Genomic DNA, 23,529 nt, shown 5'->3' on the forward strand with positions numbered 1-23,529 from the left:
TTCCAACATCCAAATTATAGGGGTACCAGAAGGGGAAGAGGAATAGCAACAAGTGGAAACCTTATTTGAACAAATAATAAGAGAACATTCTGGCAAAGTAAATAGACTTCCAGGAAATCCAGGAAGCTCAGAGAGTACCAAAGAAGTTGGACCCAAGAAGGAACACACCAAGGCACATCAGAATTACATTAGCCAAGATTAAAATGAAGGAGAGAATCCTAGAAGCAGCAAGAGATAAGGGACAGTCACCTACAAAGGAGTTCCCATCAGACTGTCAGCTGATTTCTCCAAAGAGACCTTACAGGCAAGAAGGGGCTGGAAAGAAGTATTCCAAGTCATGAAATCCAAAGACCTACATCCAAGATTGCTCTATCCAGCAAAGCTTTCATTTAAAATGGAAGGACAGTTAAAGTGCTTCTCAGATAAGATCAAATTCAAGGAGTTCATCATCACCAAGCCCTTATTATATGAAATGTTAAAGGGACTTACCTAAGAAAAAGAAGATAAAAAAGATGAACAGTGAAAGGACAGCAAACTCACAGTTACTAACAACCACACCTAAAACAAAAGCAAACTAAGAGGAGAGCTAGATAAGGAGTGAACCATAGAAATGAAGATCACATGGAGGGTTAGCAACAGGGGATTGGGAGAAGGAGAAGGGGGGAGAAGGTACAGAAAAGATGTAGCATAGACAGTAGATAGAAAATAGGGGGGAGGGTAAGAATAGTAGGGGAAATATAGAATCTAAAGAACTTGAGACACATGTTCATGAACTAAAGGAGGGGAATGGTGGGGGAGGGGTGTGCAGGATGGAGGGGAATGAAGGGGGGGAATAGAACAAATGCAATGGCATAATCAATAAAATTTAAAAATATATTTAAAAAAATAAATTAATTAACTAATTATTTTTTAAAAGGCAATTTTAGTATGGGGAAAAGCCAGAAGTCATATGGGAACCAAATCTGGGCTGTAGAGGGGCTGAGTGACCTGGGTGATTTGATGTTTCACTAAAAACAGACTCTGCATGAGACATAATGCATCAGTGGGCACTATAATGATGAACCTGCCGATCACCAGTTGCCCATAGGTGTGGCCTTCTGAATCATCTGAATAGTTTCCGTGGAAGAATGTTCAAGCTTAATGCAATATTGGATGAGGATTCATTGCTCTACTTGCTCAGTCATTTTGAATGTGATGGCCATGCAGTACACATGCTCACTTAATGGTGTCTACTGCTCTAATGGCTAGTACAGTGAGGTTGTCATTGTTCACACATGCACATTCCAGTCCACTTTCCTTGGCTGCCAGATTACACAATCATATTAATAGATTCAGAAAAAGCATTTGACAAAATCCAGCACAAATTTATGACAAAAAATTCAGCAAAGTGGAAATATACTGAACATACGTCAACATAATAGAAGCCACGTGTGACAAACCCACAGCTAACATTCTACTCAATGGGGAAAAACTAAAAGTGTTTTCCTTAAGATCAGAAGTAAACAGGAATGTCTATTCTCACCACTGTTATTCAACATAGTACAGGAAGTCCTAGCTAGAGTAATCAAGCAAGAAAAAGAAAAAAGTCATTCAAATTGGAAAGGAAGAACTGTCATTTTTTGCAGATAACATGATACTGTAATTTAGAGAACCCAAAGGATTCCACCAAAAAACAACTAGAACTGATAAATGAATTCAGTATAATAGCAAGACACAAAGTAAATATTTCAGAAATCTGTTTCATTTTTTTCTACACCAGTAATGAAGCATCAGAAAGGGAAACTATGATAAAAGCAATCCTATTTACAACTGCATCAAAATAACAACAAATATAGGAATAAATCTAACCAAAGAGGAAAAAGACCTATACTTGGGGAACTATAAAACACTGAAGAAAGAAATTGAAAAAAATACAAATAAAGGGCAGTACATACCATGCTCATGGACAGGGAGAATTAACATAATTAAAATGTCTATACTACTCAAAACAATCTACAGATTCAACACCATTCCCACCAAAATACCACTGGCATTTTTCACAGAACCAGAACAAATAATCCAAAAATGTATGTGGAAACTGGAGAGCCACAAAAATCTTGAGAAAGAAGAACAAAGTTGAAAGTATGACATTATAAAATATCAAACTATACTACAAAGCTATAGTAATCAAACATCATGATACTGGCATAAAAACAGACAATATAGATCAATGGAACAGAACAGAGAGCCCAGAAATAAACTCAAGCCTTTAAATCAATTAATATTTGACAAAGAAGGCAAGTCTATAAATTGGGGTAAAGACAACCTATTCAATAAATGATGCTGGGAAAATTGGATAGACAGCAAAAAAAAAATGAAACTAGACCACCTTCTTACACTATACACAAGAATAAACTGAAAATGTATTAAAGAATTAAATTTTAGACTTGAAATCATAAAAATACTAGAAGAGAGTATAGGCAGTAAAATCTCTGCCATTTCTCACAGCAATATTTTTTTTTCTGATGTGTCTCTCTCCTCAGGCAAAAAAAAAACAAAAGAAGAAATAAATAAATGGGACTACATCAAACTAAAAAGTTTTTGCACAGCAAAGGAAACTATCAACAAAACAACCCCCCCCCAAAAAACCCCATTGAATGGAGAAGATATTTGTCAACGATATATATGATGGGTTAATGTCCAAAATTTATGTAAAGAACTTATACAACAGAAGATCAGAAAAAAACAAACATTCCAATTAAAAAATGGGCAAAGGAACTGAATAGACACTTCTCCAAAGAAAACACACAGATGGACAATAGACATGTGAAAAGATGCTCCAAATCACTAATCATCAGAAGAATGCAAATTAAAATGACAATGAAAGGATTAAGTGGTACAAATTGTTAGTTGCAAAAAAGCCACAGAGATATAGATTGTACCATAAAGAATATAGTCAATAATGTCAGGATAATGGGGTATGTGTTCGGGTGGATGCTTGGGGCAGCAAGGGGACCACTCTATAGAATAATGGTTTTCCAGACACTTTTCTATACATCTGAAGTTGGTGTGGAATGGTACTTAATGTAAACTGAGGTTGAAAGTTTAAAAAAATAAACAAACCATGATGAGATATTATCTCACATTTGTCAGAATTGCTATCATCAGTAAATCAATAAAGAAGAAGTGTTGGCAAGGATGTGGAGAAGAAAGACCCCTTATGCACTGTTGGTGGGAATACAGTGTGGTACCTTCACTATGAAAAATGGTGTGGAAGGTCTTCAAAGAAAATTGAAAACAGAACTGCCTTCACTTATATTTGAAGAAACTCAAAAAACCAATTTGAAAGATGTGCACCTTTGTGTTTGTTTGCAGCATCATTCGCAATAGCCATGATATAGAAGCAACCCATCTGTCTATCAATAGACAAACTGATAAAAAAGATGTGGCACATATATACCATGGAATGCCACTTAGCTATAAGAAATAATTAAATCTTACTGTTTGTAAGAGCATAGATGGACCAAGATGATATTGTGCTAAGTGAGATAAGTCAATCAGTGGAAGACGAATAGCATATGATTTCACTTAGATGAGGAGTCTAAAGAACAAAATAAATAAAACAGAAATAAACCTATAGATACACAAACAGAATGATGGTTGCCAGAAAGGAGGAGGGTTTGCAGGACTGGGTGAAAAGGGTGAAGGGATTAAGAAGGACAAACTGGGACCTATCTGGGTGCCTCAGTTGATTGGAGCATCATCCAAAAGGTTGTGGGTTTAATCAGGGCACATACTTAGGTTGTGGGTTTCATCCTTGGTTGGGACATGTACAAAAGGCAACTGATCTATGTTTGTCTCTCACATGGATTTTATCTCTCTTGGCCCCTACTTTCTCTCTCTCTAAAAGCAATAAACATACATCCTTGGGTGAGGATTAAAGAAAAAGAAAGAAATACAAATGGTAGTTACAAAAATAGTCACAAAGATATAAAGTATAGCATAGAGATTATAGTCAATAATGCTGTAATAACTATGTATGTTGCCAGATGGGTACTGGAATATTGAGGGGAATACTTTGTAAAGTATATGATTATCCAACCACTATGCTGTACACCTGAATCTAATACAAAATATCTAATGTAAACTGCAATTGGAAAATAAAATAATAAAAAAAACAAGAATACTCTCAGTCAGCCTGCCAAAACTTCCTAAACCCTTAACCCTTCCCCACCAATTTCCCACGTCCCCTACTCTATTTTCAGTCCTTGACTTTTTACTGCTCCCACAGCTCATCCCCAAATTAAAGTGCAGTACCTAGAAAGCCCAACCCTGGCCCACCTTACCTGGAATGATGTGCATCTGGGATGGAACAATTCAGGGGCAGCTGGTCACTGAGGTGAACATTGTAACCAAACTCTTGGAAGAGATCATGGGCCTTTTTCTGCTGGGCATCAGAAAGATCTTCACCCCACTGCTTGAAGAGCAGTGAGCCAGAGAAAAGTTTCTCTCTGGGTTTGTCTTTCTTTGTCTTACTTGCCTTGGCATCCACTGTCTTCCCAACAGGGTGTTGTGCATCTTTCACCCTCTCCAGGGTGTTGTTCAAGTTTTCTTGTTCCTTCACAGCCAATTTCATACTTTCTTCTGCAAATAAAAGGCAGGGAAGAAAACATTTCAGCCAATTCATTGATAGGTTTTCTTGTCCAAATTCTAAAATTTATAAGCTCTTTGTTATGGAGGATGCAATATGTCACAGGGACCATAGAGTCACACAGGCTGTCCTGGCAAGACACGCACTAGAACACACCTGTGTTCTTTCAGCTCTAGCAGCTCTATCAAGACTTAGCCATCCTGAGTCCCACACATTCAAAGTTCCTCTAGAGATGCAATATGAGACATACATTAACAATAGCTAATGTTTTTCAGAATGAGGCCCAAGAACCACTTAATCAGAATTAGCTGTTGGATCATTTTAAAATGCAGATATCCAGGCTTATCCCTGAATCAACTAAATCAGAATCTTAGGGTTAGATAGGGGTAGGGGAAGATGCCAGAATCTGTACTTCTAACAAAATCAATGAGTAAGTCTTTTGTACAATAAAATTCGAGAAGAACTGTACTACACTATCAGTGGTTACCCCTTCCTAACTTGGCATAACCTTGGCCACAGTATTTCTCTTCCCAGGGCCATAGATTTACCAAGTACCTCAGAGAGTTGCTGTGATAACTATATGGATTGACACCTATGAAGTGCTGATGACAGTGCCTGGCACACAATCAAACTTGGATATTATTCTATTTTCTCTGGTTTCTCTGTTTCCTCTGCTTTGGGGGTGGGAAGTGAGGAAGGATATTGAAAAGAGTAGAAAACTTAAAATTGTTATGATAGAAATGGGAGAACTGGTTTGTGACACACAGAAGCACTGAGGGTGTAAGAAAGGACTGGCTGAGGAGTGACCGCAAATTTGAAGGGGCTCAGTTATGGGAATTTTTCCAGCAGTGCTCAGCCCTTGGGTGAAGGCACAGAGAAGATGGGCAATTGATTTCACATAATGTTGGGAGGTTCTTAGGAGAGTACAAGAGAACAGGTGTGCAATGGAGTTGCAGATCATGGCAAGAGAAAAGTTGGAGAAATGGCACTGTTGCAGAGAAAACTGAATGAGTATGCTGTACAGTCAGTAGGTTGTGATCAGCAAAGCATAGCATGAATTTGTCATTTCACAGGCGAGCTGTTCTAGATGATGACAAAGTCCAAAATGCACCATAGAAATGTGAGGTGGGATGGACATAATGGGCTGTGTAGGTGGAAAGGCAGAGGTGTTCAATGGGTCACCCACAGGATATTGCAGTGGCCTACAGTGACAGCAGGACTGGGGGCAATGACAAACGCTGTCAACCAGGAGCCACTACAAAGTCTGTAATGAGTGAGAAAATTTGTTGGGGTCAACAAAAGAAACCTTAGAGGGCAGCCAGATTTACATAATAAAGTAAAGAGCTATTACCACAGCTGTCTGACTCTCTCCTTTCTGCAATGGCAACCAAACCTACAGCCCGTTAATATTTCCCAAGCCCAACATGGATTATGACACTCATCAGCATTAAATCCCAAAATGGTAATCAAGATGCTCCACCACTTAGTTCCCCACTAATCATCCCTTAAACCTACACTAAATTACAACCACACTGATAGGATCACCTCTAGGCCATGTAGTACATTCTTGCAAGTTAAAAGAATCACCCCTTTGTTGGATAATTGCAGTGCAGGCCCACTAGGTTGGCCAGCAGACAGTCTCATCGTGTGAATTTCCTCTGGGCAGATGCAGCCCCAGGCCACAGCACATGACTGTGTGAGCAGATCATGAGCAAAATTTCATCCACATATACAGCCCCTTAAAAGGAAGCAGGAAAGTCCTACAACTGGGGTGAGGGCATGTTTGGAAGGTGGCATAAAGCTGGCCCAAGGAGAAGGAGAATCAATTAGTAGTGTTTAAGGACAGAGAAAAGAAGAGTCGAAGCAAACTCAGAAAGAAAAATTAATGGTGGGTGTTTCAAAGAAGGCTCATGTGACTACCTTGCATATTTGCTCAGGTAGAAAATAAAAGTGAAAGCAGAATTTTAAAAACATTCCAAATTGAATAGCATTTTTATTCAAACTCTTCTGTATAAGCATACAGGAGACATAGGGTAACCTTGAGTTCTCTGTTCCTTTAAATTTCCCTGCGTTCTTTGGGGGATATCTGATTTTTCTCATTTATTCATGGCTGTCAGTGGGAGATTGTTTGGACCTGGACACCCTAGAGTCAATTTGAGGATGTAAGTGCTGAGTTCAGCAGGTTGAATACAATGTCCCTAGACCATTCCCATGACTTACATGGAAACTTTCCAGGACCCAAAGGGGACACACCCAATGTCATCATTCTGGTGGGGCTTTAAGACTCCCTGGGGAGATTCCAGAAAATTGGTCAGCAAACCCTCTCACAGTAGGGATACCATTACGACCATTTTTTAGAAGAGTTTATTTATTTATCTTTTGAGAGGAAGGGATGGAGAGAAGGAGAGAAACATCAATGCGTGGTCCCCTCTCATGAGTCCCCTGCCAGGAACCGGCCTGCAACCCAGGCATGTGCCCCGACTGGGAATCGAACCGCATTGTGTGGTTTGCAGGCCCGCACTCAATCCACTGAGCCATGCCAGCCAGGGCATGTTTTTTGTTTTTGTTCTGTGTGACAGTTTACATTTGTGTAACATCCTTATTGACCTATAATGTCCTCTAGCCTTCTTGGAGGCAATGAGCAACCAGGATAATTCATAAGTGAACACCTTTCAATTTCAGGAAGTCCTGCAGAAAAAGAGCACATTCATGATTTGGAAACAGGGTCCAGAAGACATTTTGAAATTCATATCAGTTGGTAAGAAGTCCCTGCCACCACATCATTTTAAAGTGAATAAAACCTGGGGAGCAACAAAAATAATAAGAAAAGCAGGAACTGCTCATTACAGAAGGAAAGGGAGTTCACCTGATGGTTCCAGATGACTTGCTGAGGCATACTGGTTTCCAGCTGAAGGAAAAAAGAGCCAGGCTGTGGGCAGAACTCCTGCTATTTTAAGGCCCAAGCTGGATGAGCCCTGGGGGTGGGTGAGAGGGTCTTGGTGTAGGCTGGGAACTCTACCAAGAAGTGACTGTGACTGCTCAGGTACACAGGCATCCTTTTGGTGAAGCTACACTGAGCACATACACAAGTGAATGTCCAACTCAGCCTATATGCTCAAAGCCAGGACTTCAGAGTGGATAATCATCTATGTTCTTGCCCTGTATCACTCTTCCCTGCACCCCGACTGCCTGTCGTCTGTCCTCTTTTTCCTACACTCATCCATGCATTTATTCAACCATTTAACTTCTATGTGCCTGACAGAGGGGACAAAGTGGTAAGAAACTCCATGAGACATTCATGAAACCAGCTCTTCCAGAGAATTGTACCACAATAAAACATGATGAGTCCTATGAGGGAGGATGTAGAAGGTACTATGGTGCTTTCTGATTCCTTCTCTGTGCTCCCACCTATCATTTTCCCTTTTCTCTTCTTGTCTCCATATAAATTCTTTCATTCTCTTGCCCTGGACACTTATTCTTTGCTCTCTTTTTTGTCCTTATCCCTTTGGTCCTCTATTGTCCCCCTTTTCTCTCTCCCTTTTCCAGATTTTCTTTCCTTCTTTTTCTATTCAAGTCTGTCCTCCCATCTACCCCTCTGCCTTGCTCTGAATATGGGCAATGCTCAGCTCTCACTTTAAAAGACTCTTTCTTCAACTCCAGCTCCCACACACCGACACCCACACATTTATGCAGTCACTTCCCTGCTCACACATTCAAGTCCCTTCAGGGGCACAAGCATTCGAGCCTTGTCACTGGGGATCAGGGGGTACATGGCTGCTTCCCCTCACTGGAGTCAGATGTTGAGACATAAAATTCATAAGGGTCAGAGCCAGAATCAAAAACAAGCCCCAGAATTCATGTGAAGAAGTTTACATTTGCTGGACACTGAGGGCATTATACTAAGTGAAATAAGTCAGTGAGAGAAAGACAAATGCCATATGGTTTTACTCATATGTGGAATCTAATGAACAAACTGAACGAACAGGAAAACTGGAGACAGACTCATAGATGGAGAGCAGGGTGACAGCTCGTGGGGGTGGAGGTTGTAGGCCAAGGGATTGAGCAAAAAGGAGAAAGGACTCATGGATGTGGAGAACAGTGTGCTGACTGCTGGGGGGTGGGGGCATAGAGGGACTAAACAGTAATGAAAAATAATAAAATAAATATTAAATCAAAAAGAAAACAAAACAAAATAAAAAGTGGAAGGGGAAACAAGCACATAGATATAGAGAACAGATTGGCGGTTGCCACGGTGGGGATAAGGGAGGTAGGCAAAATGGGTGAAAGGGATCCAAAGGTATAAACTTACATTTATAAAATAAATAAGCCCCTGGGATGTAATATACAACATAGTGACTATAGTTAATAATTCATTGTATATTTGAAGTTACTAAAAGAGTAGATCTTAAATGTTCTCATCACAAGGAAAACAATATTTATGATTATGTGTGGTGATGGATGTTTACTGTGATCATTTCACAGTAATATTTCACAAATATTAAATCAGTACACTATACACTAAAAATTAGTATAATGTTATGTGACAATTACACCTCAATTTAAAAAAGAAGTTAAAATTTGACATACATATGTTTATAAAGCACTTTCTGCATACATTTCACAACCGTGTGAGGTCAAGTAGGTAGTTTCATTGTAGCCACTTACACACCAGGAACCTGCAACCGAGAGATATGCACTTGTTTCAAGTCACACCATCTTCCTGGCCATATCAGGATTCCATCTTAGGTCCTCTGACAAGCTCCCAGTAGTCCCCGAGAGCGGCTCACAGCAAAGTGGAAGTGAGGTCTTTGCCCCAGAGATTGTCACATCTGTTTATCTACCCTGCCACACAAAGACCTGAAGACAGGGCTATGCCTAGATATTCCTGAGCCTCTCAGGGAGTGTTTGTCTGAGCCTCAGACACTCTGTCTGCATGTGTGTACTTGTGATTATGAGTGTGTGCAAGTGTACACACACACCACTCATCGAGACACCCTGCTCTTTTCTCCTTAACAGTTTGCTCTGATTCCCCCTAATTCTCAATACTTACTGCCCATTTGGAGGCATAAAATTCAATGTCAGATAATGAATTGAGCAACTGAGAGGTGAAAATGTGACCTCTCACTTTCTCTCCACACTTTTTTTCGAAGTGTTCCTAGAAATGCCACGCTCATGCATGGGCATGCACACATACACACAATCCCCTCCGAGTTAGTGTTATGAACTTACTCAGATGCTGCAAATCCAACTCCAAGTGAGAGAGTCTCTTTATCACGATCCCATCCCATTCAGACAGAGGCAAATAAAACTCCTCTTGGACACTAACCAGAATCAACTTTTGTGAAGTCGATTATTAAATAAATAAATAAATAAATAAATAAATAAATAAATAAATAAATATTTTATTAAAAAATACTATTTTATAAAATACCAGGAGGAGATAGTAGACAATAACCAGAGTAAGCCCAGTGCAGACAACTTTGCTGACATGTCTCCTGAGCATCATACTCTGTCTGTGGCTCTGCCACACCTGCAGGACTGGGTGTGTCACTGCTCAGGCAAACTAAAGATCAGAATCAGCTAAGCCCCATCTCTACTGGATGCACAGATGACCCCCTGCCTGCTGAACCTGACATTCCCTGACTGGGAAAGCTGCTACAAGCTGCCTGGCTTCTCCTGAGCAGTATCAGGTGTGTGGGGTATGTCATGGCAGCCATCCAGTGACTGGCAGGTTACCTGGGCACACCTCACTCTGTGTCAGAGTGAAGTTCAACAGACTTGAGAAGAGACTTTTTTGTTGGTTCCACTGGGAAGCAGGTAGATGACCTGAAGGCAGCCCCCGAGGTGAGCCCCAGGGGACAGCCCTGTTTCACTGACCCCTTCCCTCTGCTGTCACCTGCACAATGCTGCACAACAAGGCTCTACGCTGATCCAGCTTCCACACCTCACACTCACTGTGTGTTTTGGACAAATCATCTAATAGTCATCATTGTGGATTAAACACTTGAAATTTTTCCCATAGCAGAAAGTTTAAAGTTCTCAGTCGAATGTTGGGTCCTTCTGTAATCATATTTCACACCCTGTCCCAGGTTCTGGAATTTTTTAGTAGGTTCCCAAATACAACATATACTGACAAGAGCTGAGGCAGATATTTAGATTAAAATAAAGAAAAAGCAGGTAGAACATTAAATAAATAGATAAATAACATTTTTCCATCAGTCTTTCCCATTCTCTTGCCTACAAATTAGAGTCAAAATACATTTAAAAATGCATAATCACATACATGTCTCATTCAAAATAGATTAGATCACTTATCTTTATTCCTCCCCACTAGGGGTAAATATAGATACTATAGATACTATATAGATAGTATCAATACTATATATATATATATATATATATATATATATATATATATATATAATCACAAAAAAGACTCTGAAGGGCGAAGAAAAAAGGGCAGACCAGCTAGAGATCCAGGAGCCAAGGCCAACACAGCGATGAGTTCCTTGGGTTTTCTTTTTGCCTATATATTCTAGATTGAATGCTAAATAGGTTACCAAACTGTAAATGCCAACAGGTAATGACAATAAAAGCCCCCAAGAAAATCTTGTTCCCTCTAGACAAAGGAACAGGAAAGGGGCAGCTTGGCAAGGTGGAAAACATTCAATAAGAACTATTCTACTCCGGCCAAACACCACTGAAAAATCTGTTGTACCAACTCCACCCATCAACAAAGGCCAAGTGGGGAATTTTGAATTCCATCCTCAACCCTAGCTATGATAAGGGGCCCCTTCCTTCACTCCCTCTAGGATGGGAACCTATGGGAAGTCATAATTTTTATTCTGTCCCCCATGATGTCAGTAAGAAAACTATAAGTGGCCCTCCTTCTCTCAGCCTGTTAGTGTCACCAGAGGCCTAGTGGGGAATCTGAACTTCTTTCCTCACCAGCAGTAAAGGTACCCTTACCCCAGGTGTCAATGGAGACAAAGTGAGACACCTGGACTTTCACAAGGTATAGCTTAGAGCTACTGCTCCAGGGCTAAGGGCATAACAGAGACATTAGAGGTCACACAGTCTTGGGTAACACAGGAGTATGGCTTAGTTACAATGGAGAGATCTACACCAAGCATCCTGGGTATTCTGCTAAGACACAAGGAAGACCACTACTTTAAGAGTAACAACCATGCCCTAGGAAAAGGGCCATTCTAAGCCTGCTCTAACAAAGCCCAAAAGAAAGTCTCGACCACATCCAAATGAGTTGGCAGTATGTTAACAACCAGAACAATACCCTCTTGAAACAAAGACAACATAAACCACATGCTTTACAAGGATTCAGTCACAATGTCAATGATACATTCACTAATTACTGGACATCTGAAGAGGCAGAAAAATGTGACTGATAAACAAGAAAAGTCAACAGAGGGTGACCAAAAGATGACCCAGGTGTGGTAATTAAACAACTTTAAGATGTCTATTGTAAAAACATCCAAAGATTTAAAGAAAAAGATGGACATAATGAATTCAGAGAAAGAGAATTCTCAAGGAAAAAGCATAAACTCTAAAATGAAAGAAGTAAAGAGAATTCTGAAAGTGAAATTTAAGATATGTAAAATTAAAGTTTCACAGAATAGATCTAGCAGCAGATTAGTAACTTTAGATTTTAAAAGACTATGAATTTGAAGACATATCATTAGAAATTGTCCGATATGGAGAAAATAAAGGAGAATATTTTTAAAAATAGACTCAGTGATTTATGAGACAATATCAACTGTTTTATTATAATTGGAGTCACAGAAGGAGAGCAGATGAAGAATGAGGCAGAAAAAATATAGAAAAATTAATGAGGAAAATTTAGTCTAAAATGATCAACCTATAAATATAAGCAGGTCTTAAGCAGAATTATTTTTTGTTTTTTAATTTTTTACTCTATTTTTCTACTACCATTTAGTCCCCTTATACCTCCTCCCCTCTGTAATCATCACACTGTTGTCCATGTCCATGTGTCCTTTTTCCTTTTTGCACAATTCCTTCACTCACTAAATGCCTCCCTTTAGCTATCAAAAACACATATAGGTACATAGGAATGAAACAGCTAGGGAAAAATCTTAAAGGCCATTCTGAAGCAATAATATGAATAGTATGCAGGCTAGCAGACAATGGAATATCATCTTAAAACAAGGACTGGGGGAGTCCAACTAGTATCTTATATTGAACTAATATATCCCTAAAGAAATAACAACATTTTCAGGTACATGAAAACTGAATCAGGACACTTGCACTATAATAAACACTGAAGAAAATTCTTCAGACTGCAAGAAAAGATTACTAAAAGGAGTCTCTAATCTATGGAAAGGAATGAGAAGCACTAGGAAAATAAATACATGCCTCAATACAGAGATTGTATATTTTTCTCTCCTCTTAATGACCTCAAAAGACAAATGATTGGTCACAGCAGATACAGTGACATTGTAAGTAGAATCATAATGCATGTAGAAATTAAACACGTGACAATAGCATAAAGAAAGGGAGGTAATGAAATTACACTGATGTGAGGCTCCAACATTCTAAAACATTAAGTATAAAATTATATTAACTCTAGGTAGACTATGATAAGGACACATTTTATTATCATAACAAGCAAAAAAACATAGCAAAAGTGTGTACTTAAAAAGATAATAGGGAAATTAAAAGAATAACAAAAAAGAATATTTGGTAAACCAAAAAATACAGGGGAAAGGATAACTAAGAAACAAACAAAAACCCAAATGAGATAAATAGAAAACAAATCACAAAATAATAGACTTAGACCCAACCATATCAATAATTACATATAAAATAATGGTACCAAACAAACCAAATAAAAGGCACAGATTGTCAGACTATAAATCAGGTATTACCAAACTATGATCACACAGCCCAAATGCAGCCGGCCATCTGTTTTTTTTTTTAAATACATTTTTAAAGAACTTTGAGATTTATAGCAAAACTGCAGAAAATACAGTTCCCATATACTTTGCCCACAACACATTGGGGTATCCAAAATTTTGATGTCTCTGGGCCACATATTAAATACATTGTGACATGTAATTACAAAAAATCTCCTAATGTTTTAAGTAAATTTACAGTTTTGTGTTGGGCCATGTTCATGGCCACCCTGGGCCGCATGCAGTGCAGCTTACGGGCTGCAGGTTGCACAGCCTTATAACTTCTTCCAATATCAACATCCTGCACCCGAATAGAGTACTGGTTTTCATTGTTGAAAGTACATTGATATAACATTACTTTCCAAGGTCTACAGTTTACACTAGGATTCACTCTTGGTGTTGCATATTCTATACATTTTGACAAACATGATGACATGTATCCACTATTATAACATTATTCAGAATAGTTTCACTGCTCTAAAAATCCTCTATGCTCTGCCTATTAATCTCTCCCTCTGTGTATGGACCCTGGCAACCTCTAATATCTCTAATGTCTCCATAGTTTTCCTTTTCCAGAATGTCATAGAGTTGATGGTAATACACCTCTTCAGATTGGCTCTTTTCACTTGTTTTATGTATTTAAGTTCCCTCTATGTATTTTCTTAGCTTGATAGCTTATTTAATCTTAGTGCTAAATAAGATTCCATAGCTGGATGTACCAGTTTATTTATCCATTCACCTACTGAAGAACATTAGGGTTCCCTTCAAGCATTGGTAAATATGAAAAAATTGCTATAAACCTTTGTGTGCAGGTTTTCATGAACACATAAATGGCTAAATATCAAGGAATGCAACTGCTGGATAGTATGGCAAGAGTATACAGGATGGGACAGAAGTTTAGGTTTACAGTTGTTTGTATGGGAAATAATATAATAATTAATAATAGTGAGAATAAACTGTTTTTATACACTCACAACTGTAAACTTACTTTTGCTCTACCCTGTACTTAGTTATCTAATTGCCAAACTGTCTTTTAAAGTGACTGTACTATTTTACATTCCTAGCAGCAATGAATGAGTTCCTGTTGTTTCATGTCCTCACCAACATTTGGTGTTGCTAGTGTTTCATATTTTGGTGATGCTAATAGGTGTGTAGTGGTACCTTGTTTTAATTCACAATTCCCTAGTGCATATGATGTAGAACATTTTTCATATGCTTATTTGCCATCTGTGTATCTTTTTTGGTGTGTATCTGTTCAGATATTATGCCCATTTTCAGTAAGGCTGTTCATTTTCTTATTGTTGAGTTTTAAGTGTACTTTGTGTATTTTAAATAACAGTTTTTTTGTCATATATGTCTTTTGAAAATATTTTGTCTCAGTCTGTGGTTTATCATCTCATTCTCTTGACATTTTCTTCTGTAGAACAGAAGTTTTCTTTTATTTTGATGAAGTCCAGCTTATCAATTATTTCTTTCATGGATCATACCTTTGGTGTTGTATTTAAAAATGCATCACCAAACCCAAGGTCACTTAGATTTTCTCATATGTTGTAGGGCTTTATAGTTTTATATTTTACAATAAAACAGATTTTCAGAATCTGCAAATACATTTGGATTCATTTTGAGTTAATCCTTGTCATGGATGAAGACCCATGTCCAGATTCATTTTTTACATGTGCATGTCCAGTTGTTCCAGCACCATTTGTTGAAAAGAAATATCTTTTCTACATTGTATTGCCTTTGCTCCTTTGTTAAGGATTAGTATGTGTGTGTAGTATATATATCTTTATATATATATGTGTATATATATATATATATATATATATATATATATATATATATATATAATCTTCTGTTCCCTTAATCTATTTGCCTCTTCTGCCAGTATCACTATTTTGATTACTGTAACAATACAGTAATTCCATTGTTAATTTTATTATTTTATTTAAACACTCTTTTGCACTCAATGTTATTTTGTATTAGTTTCAGTTGTATAGCACAGCAGACAGAAAAAGTGTACCCTCCAATAATTCAAGTGTCCACCTGGCACCATAGAAAGTTATTATTATATTCTTGATTATATTAACTATGTTTTACATTCCTTTGACTATCAATCACTACTTCTTTTAAATTTTTTCACTGTAGTTTTCCATTACCATTTAGCCCCTTTATACCTGCCCCCTGCTGCAATCACCACACTGCTGTCCATGAGTCCTTTTTCCTTTTTTGCTTGATTTCCTATCATCTTGTGTTAGAGTAATTCTTAAAGTTGGGTAGTCCCAGCCCTCCAACAGTGTTCTTCAACAGTGTGTCAGATAATCTGCTTGTTTTGCCTCTCCACATGTACTTTAGAATCAGTTTGTTGATATCCACAGAATAATTTGGTGAAATTTTTGTTGAGATTGCATTGAATCTATACATCAAGTTGGGAAAAACTAATATATTGACAATATGGAGCCCTCCTATTCATGAACATGAAATATCTCTCCATTTATTTAGTTTTTGATCACATTCATCAGAGTTTTATAGTTTCCTCATATATATTATGTACATATTTTGTTACATTTACACCTAAGTATTTAATTTGGGGGGATCTACAGTAACTGATATTGTGTATTTCAAATTTCAATTGTTCATTGCTGGTATATAGGAAAACCATTGACTTTTATATATTAGCCTTATACCTTGAGATCTTGCTATAACAATTTCTTAGCTCCAGGAAGTTTTTGTTGATTTGGAGGGAATTTTCTGCAGAGGCAGTTATATCGTCTGAGAATAAATACAATTTTATTTCTTCCTTTTGCATCTGTACTCCTTTTATTACCTTTTCTTGTTTATGCCTTAGCTGGAACTTCCAGTACAATGTTAAAAAAGTAGTAGTGAGAATACTGTCTTGTTCCTTAGCAGAAAGTCTTCTAGTTTCTCACCATTAAGTATGATGTTACCTGTAGGTTTTCTTTGTAGATTCTTTATAAAATTGAGGAAGTTTCTTTCTATTCTTAGTTTACTGAGAGGTTTTGTCATGAATGGGCATTAGATTTTGTCAAATGCTTTATCTGTATCTATTGATACAATTACATGATTTTTCTTGTTTAGCCTATTGATGTCATGGATTACATTAAGTATTTATGTAATACCTATAGTATGTGAAACTCTGTCCAAATACATTAAGAAGTGCTCTCAGTGAACCTATCAGGGCCCCACAATGGACCAAATCACAGAAAGAAATCTCAGGTAGAAAAAGATAGTTGTGTTCTCCTCACTTTATTACATTTATATTTGGATTTTAATGCCTTTTCTAACTTAGATTTAAATGCCCAGGATGAATACTCTGTTTTTTCGTTAGCACCCAGTGTGTCCTCAGTAATAAAAGTTACTAAAATCAGCACCTCTATATTGACCTTGTCAGTTTCCATGTCCTTTAACAAACCATAACCCAAAGGAGGTGTAAAAGGTATGAAGTAGATACAATAATTGATGTAGTCTTTATAGAATCACCCTTTAGATCCTGCAAACCACTGTGTTCCTTTTTTTTTAGGAGATTTTTTTTATGCAAAACACAAGATTCTCTTAAAATATCCAGTTTGGGGCTGTGTAATTTAACTTGTCAGAAGCTGCATGCACATTCAATATGCCTACTGAATTTAGGCTAATGATCACATTGTTCTCTCCTAATAGGGTCCAAAGACATAATATTTACTGGATAATCACACCTTTAGGACTGAACAATGGTTCTTCCAGTTTCATAAGTCACCTGCTCAAACAGTGACCACACAATGGCATAAGTCAACATGGCTAAGGGTGTTCTATGAGGTTTTTAGTTGTGAATCTCCAAGAGTTCATGTGATGATCAAAATATTGTTTAAAGGTTGGTATCACCACTCTAGACTAGTCTAGGAAATATAGGTTGGTCATTTGGATTAGTTAGTTGGAAGAGCAGCAGATGGATTTATCTTAAACATTGCCAGGACTTTCATAGGCAAAATACTTCTAAACCACTATTGAGGCTTTACAACAAGCTTCCATCTTTCAGTGTAGGAACTCAGTCCATAGAGGAATTGTCTTTAGAGCAGGTCTACTTCTCACCAGTGGGCAGAGGAAGGAATCTTGGGCCAGTGTCCAATCTTAGCCTGAGGGAATCAGCGTCCTCTCTGAGTTCTAAGTTAATGCTAACCCAGCCCAAGAAGATTCTCTGGCTGAAATGTACACAGGCCCCTCTTCACACAGTTTTCTAGTTCTCTAGTGTAACGATGACAATCACAAAAATTGTCAGATGCCATCAGTGGGATCTTGACACAGTCTCAGTTGAGATACAGTGATGTGGCTGACCCCTAGTGAATTAGGGTGTCAGGGACCTTTCTCCATCAAGATCCCCATAGTATAAAGCAACAAAATACCCAAGTCCCCACTGATCTCTCATAGAGACCCTCTTGTCATCATCCCAGAGTCAGCTCTCCTGGGCTCCCTTTGCACCCCCTGCCCTAGAAAAATCTGTTTCCAGCCTGCATGGTGGGTACCAAAGTTTAGGCCTGCTCACACCTCTTAGCCTCCTAGCAGCCCCATCTTGGATTTCAGCAGCTAGGACTCTGGACATGGTTCGAGACTGCATGCCCCCCCAAATCCCCACCCAGCATCCTACCCCTAGAAGAGAGTTTCAAAAGAGCTGTGTTGCTCCTTTCTAAACTCAATTCCATTGCTTCTCATTTCAACCAAGATCTTCATCCATCAAGTACTGAAGTGGATTTCAGGTGTACTTCACTGTATATTGAAAGTACATTTTTAAAAAGTACATTAAGCTACAATAATTAAAATAGAATATAATTTGGTACAACATATGATATATCAGTGAAACAGTGGAGCTCTAAAACAGACCTTCAGTAGTGACAGAGGAGTTAAGTAACTTGCCTAAGATTACCAAGCTAACAGTTACTGGAGTTGGAACTGAAACCAGGCAGGGGGTTCCAGAATGACCAAGATGGTATCACAAATTATCAGCTAAGGAAAAGATTATTTAGTAAATAATAGAAAAGAGAAAGGAAGCTATAGTTTCATTATACACTGTGTCCTGAAATAAATTCAGATGTTTTAGAGTTAAACATTAAGCAATATAAGAAAACACAGTGAAGTATTGACTTGATATTAAAAAAGAGAAGAACAATGGAAAAATCCACAAATCAAAACATGTAATAAATTTAACTAAATAAAATTAAATACATTTATATATAAAAGTCCAGTGATCAGCTAGAAAAATATATTTGCAACATATAATGCATGGGTAATAGCTTTACTATAGAAAATGTTGGTACCTGTTGTCAAAAAATGTTTATCTCAATAATAAAATTATGTGAATTGCATTCACAAAAGAAAATGTCCAACAAACACATGGAAAATGACCAAAGCAATGCACATGAACAAATAGTAAGATATACTTTACACCCTATCAAATATACAAAGATTTCAAAAACAAGGAATATATTCAGCATTAGGAATATATAAACTACTGGTAGGTTATGTAAACTGTCCAGTCTTTTTTTTTAAGACTTTATCTACCCATTTTTAGAGAGAGGGGAAGGAAGGAAGAAAGGGGGAAAGAAACATCAATATGTGAGAGATACACTGATCAGTTGCCTCTCGTGCACCCCCAACTGGCCCACAACCCAGGCACGTGCCGCAGCTGGGTATCGAACCAGGGACCCTTCAGTTTGCAAGCCAACACTCAATCCACTGAGTCACACCAGCCAGGGCATCCAACCTTTTCTGAGGCCAATTTCTCAATGATTATCAAGTCCTTAAAGATGTTCATTCCTTTTCACCTAGTAATTCCATTTTCTGTGGAAATCATCAGAAATGTGGGCAACATGTAGAAGAGTATTCTTTGCAGAATTGCTTCTGTTGAAGCCATTTACTGGAACATTTACCATTTTTAAGCAAGGGAATAAAAATTCAACCCTCTGTGTTAAGGGGAAAACTCTGACAATGGTGAGATCTAGAATGAGTAGAGAGGTGAAAAGATCAATTAGGTAAAAATGTTTCTGTAAAACAAGGTGAAAAAAAAATCAAGAGTTCTTCTTCAGTGTCAGTTTCTTATCTTTGGATCCCCAGCACCTTAGCACAATGTCTAAAATGTCATGAGTGTTATTGAATCAAAAATTTTGCAATACTTAATGAGGGGAATTGAACCAGGGTTGTAGAAAGGTTTGTTTTTTCAATTATTAGCAGTCAATATATTCTGCGTTTAATTTTTATTTCAGAGTATCTGGTTATGAGCCTTGCAGAACTGATGTAATCCAGGTGCAGAGCTCTGGACTTAGAAACAGGCATTTTGCCACTTACTGGCTATGCAGTTTTGGGTATATCTACCTTGCTTCTCCTCATCTGTAAAATGGAGAAACTGTTTTTCTCTCAGATTGTTGTGAGCCTAACTTGTTCTTGCCTGTCACACTTATAGCAGTGAAATGAGTAAGGACAAATAGTTTCATTTGGTATGTCGAGTAGACTTTGGTAAAGTGACAGGCATATTGGGTAGGAAGTCAGTGATTTTTTAAATAAATGAATCAGTGAATGCTTTATGTACTCTGGTTATGACACTTATTAAAGTAACTCAGAAATCCAGAGACTTTTTTAATCTACCCTATAATATTTCCAGTTTTCCTAATACTTCTTTCATGGTTTTATTTACATTTTGATTAATTATTATTAAATTGGGACTATCTTTGAGAAAGAACCTAAGTAACAGCCTTAAAGAATCTAAAAATATTTCTTCAGAGGTTAGATCCAAGATGCAGAGGAGTAAGTGGAAGCTACACTAACCTCCTCCGAGAACCAATCTGGAATTACAACTAAATTGTAGAGAAATCATCCAGAAAAACCAACTGAACACTAACTGAAGAGAAGCCCTATAACCACACATAGAAGAAATGACTTCACCACAGCGAGACTGGTAGAGAGTGCAGAGGAGATGTGAGAGGGATGGCTGGGCTTTCACCAGGCGACAGCTTAAGTGCTAGAGAGATATTTCAGCAGCTACAGAGTCCCCCTGAGAAGTGTGGGGTCTAAACACCAAACTGTGCTCCCCAGCCTCTGTCACAACAGTCAGACAGGAACCCAGGTAACATCCAGCTGTGAAAAGAAGCAGGGCTTCTGTCAGGGACAGATGGCTGGAGACACAGAGGGCCAATGCACAAAACTTTGTTTGTAGCCACTTACCATAGGCTCCATCAAATGGAGGGCAGAGTGGACTAAAGACACTTAAGGAGAGTCTGGGGTTGGTGGCTCCAGGGGAAAAACTGAGGGAAGAGTGGCCAGGATCCCTATGCTGAGTCATTGCCCAAACTGCAGTAGCCATCCTCTCAGGCAGAGCACTCCTCTCTGAATGGCATCAGCCTGGGGGAAGCAACAGCTCCACAGGGTGGGGCCGAATAATTCCTTAAGCCTTGCTGCTGATTACAGATTGATTAGTGTAACAACTGAAGCAGAAAATACAAAGAAGCAGCCAAAATGAGAAGACAAAGAAACAGACCCCAAATGAGCAAACAAGTGACTTATTCAGAAGAATAGATGAAATGGAAGAAAGCAATTTATCAGATTGAGATTTTAGAGTAATTGGACTTGAAGAGGCCTCCACCAAGACACATCATAATTAAAATGACAAAGCTTAAAGACAAAGAGAAAGTCCTAAAAGCCGCAAGAGATAAGTAGGTAGTGATCTATAGGGGGACACCAATTAGACTGGCATTTTATTATTCTACAGAAACATTTTAGGCCAGAAGGGAGTAGTGTGATATATTCAAGGTGATGAAAATCAAGGACCTACAACCAAGGCTAGTTTACCTAGCAAGGCTAGCATTTTAAATTGAAAGAGAAATAAGGAGTTTCCCAGACAAGAGAGTTTGTTAACACCAAACCAGTACTGCAACAAATGTTAAAGGTCTTGTTTTAAGAAGAGGGTAAAAGTAAAAAAAAAAACAACAAAAAAAAAACCCAGAGGAAAGCAGTCTAACAATGAAATGGCACTAAACACGTATCTTATCAATAATCCCCTTAAATATAACTGGCTTACATGTTCCAACCAAAAGACAGAAGGTAGCTAAAAATGGGTAAGAAAACAAGATATATATATATATATATATATATATATATATATATATTGCCTCTAAAAGACCCACCTCAGATCGAAAGATACACACAGACTAAAAGTAAAGGGTTTGAAAAAGATATTTCATGCAAATGGAAAAGAAAAAAAAGCTAAGGTAGCAGTACTCATATTTAACAAAACAGACTTTAAAACCAAGGCTATATGGTAAGAGACAAACAAGGACACTACATAATGAAAACGAATAATCCAACAAGAAGATATAACATTTATGCACCCAACAGAGAATCATCTAAATATGTAAAGCAAATCTTGATGGATATAAAGGGAGAGATTGACAGAAATAAAGTCATAGCTGGGGATTTTAACACCCCATTGACTTCAATGGATAGAGCTTCCAGGTAGAAAATCAACAAGGAGACAGCAGTCTTAAATAACACAATAGATGATATCATTAGAGCATTTCACCCCAAAGCAGCAAAATATACATACTTTTCAAGTGCACATGGAACATTTTCTAGGATAAACCACATGTTAGAACACAAAACAAGTCTCAATACATTTAAGAAAACTGAAATCATATCAAGCATCTTCTCTGACTACAATGCTATAAAACTAGAAATCAATCACAAGAACACTGAAAAACACACAAAGAAATGGAAGCTAAATAATATTTTATTAAAAAACAAATGGGTCAACAATAAGATCAAGGAAGAAACAAAAGATACCTTGAAACAAATGAAAATGAAGACACAAAAATCCAAAATCTGTGTGACATGGGGAAAGCAATCCTACAAGGGAAATTCACAGCATTACAGGCCTATCTCAAAAAAAAAAAAAAAAGCTCAAACAATCTAACCTCACACTTAAAGGAACTTGAAAAAAGAACAATACAGCCCAAAGTAAGTAGAAGGAAGGAAATAATAGAGATCAGAGCAGAAATAAATAGAGACTAAAAAAGTGATACAAAAGGTCAATGAATGCAAGATTTGGTTCTTTGAAAACATAAACAAGATTGACAAACCTTTAACCAGATTCATCAAGAAAAAAAGAAAAAGAACACAAATAAATAAAATCAGAAATGAAAGAAGAGAAATAACAACTGACACAAAAATACAAAAAAGTGTAAGAAAATATTATGAGCAACTACATGCCAACAAATTGCACAACCTGGATGAAATGGATAAATCCCTAGAAACATACAATCTTCCAAAACTGAATGAGAAAGAATCAGAGAATATGAATAGACAGATTACACTTAATAAAATTGAAGCAGTAGCCAAAAAACAAAAGCCTTGGACCAGATGGCTTCACAGGTGAATTTTACCAAACATTCAGAGAACTTACACCTCTCCTTCTCAAACTATTTCATAAAATTCAAGAGGAAGGAAGGCTCCCAAACTCATTTTACAAGGCCAGCATTATCTTAATTACAAAACCAGAAAAAGGCACTGCAAAAAAAAAGAAAAGTATAGACCAATATCCCTGATGAACATAAATGCTAAAACCCTCAACAAAATATTAGCAAACCAAATACAGCAATGCATCAAAAACATGATCAAAAACATGATCAAGTAGGATTTATTCTGGGAATGCAAGCCTGACACAACATTTGCAAATCAATCAACATGATTCATCACATAAACAAAATGAAGGACAGAACTCACATGATCATATCAATAGATGCAGGAAAAGCTTTTGTTAAAATCCATCACCAATTTATAATCAAAATTCTCAGCAAAGTGGGAATAGAACAGATGTACCTAAACATAATAAAGGCCATATATGACAAATCCACTGACAACACTATATTCAATGGGCAAAAACCACAAGCATTCCTCTAAAGACAGGGAACAAGACAAAGAAAGGATGTCTGCTTT

At 37.6% G+C, this 23,529-nt stretch overlaps 1 protein-coding gene across 1 annotated transcript in view; it reads right to left on the reverse strand.

Moving 5' to 3' along the window:
• GALNT8 (polypeptide N-acetylgalactosaminyltransferase 8) overlaps positions 1–10,136 on the reverse strand; it is a 54,460-nt gene extending 44,324 nt beyond the window's left edge. Inside the window, 3 exon segments of the mRNA XM_053662034.1 lie at positions 4,326–4,623; positions 9,860–9,975; positions 10,045–10,136. Coding sequence (XP_053518009.1) covers positions 4,326–4,623; positions 9,860–9,975; positions 10,045–10,136 — 506 coding nt within the window.
• Positions 10,137–23,529: the final 13,393 nt, after the last annotated feature.

The sequence above is a fragment of the Artibeus jamaicensis genome, unplaced genomic scaffold, assembly GCF_021234435.1.
Source record: "Artibeus jamaicensis isolate MK-2021 breed Jamaican fruit bat unplaced genomic scaffold, CSHL_Jam_final contig_1028, whole genome shotgun sequence".
In the NCBI taxonomy this organism is placed as follows: Eukaryota; Metazoa; Chordata; class Mammalia; order Chiroptera; family Phyllostomidae; genus Artibeus; species Artibeus jamaicensis.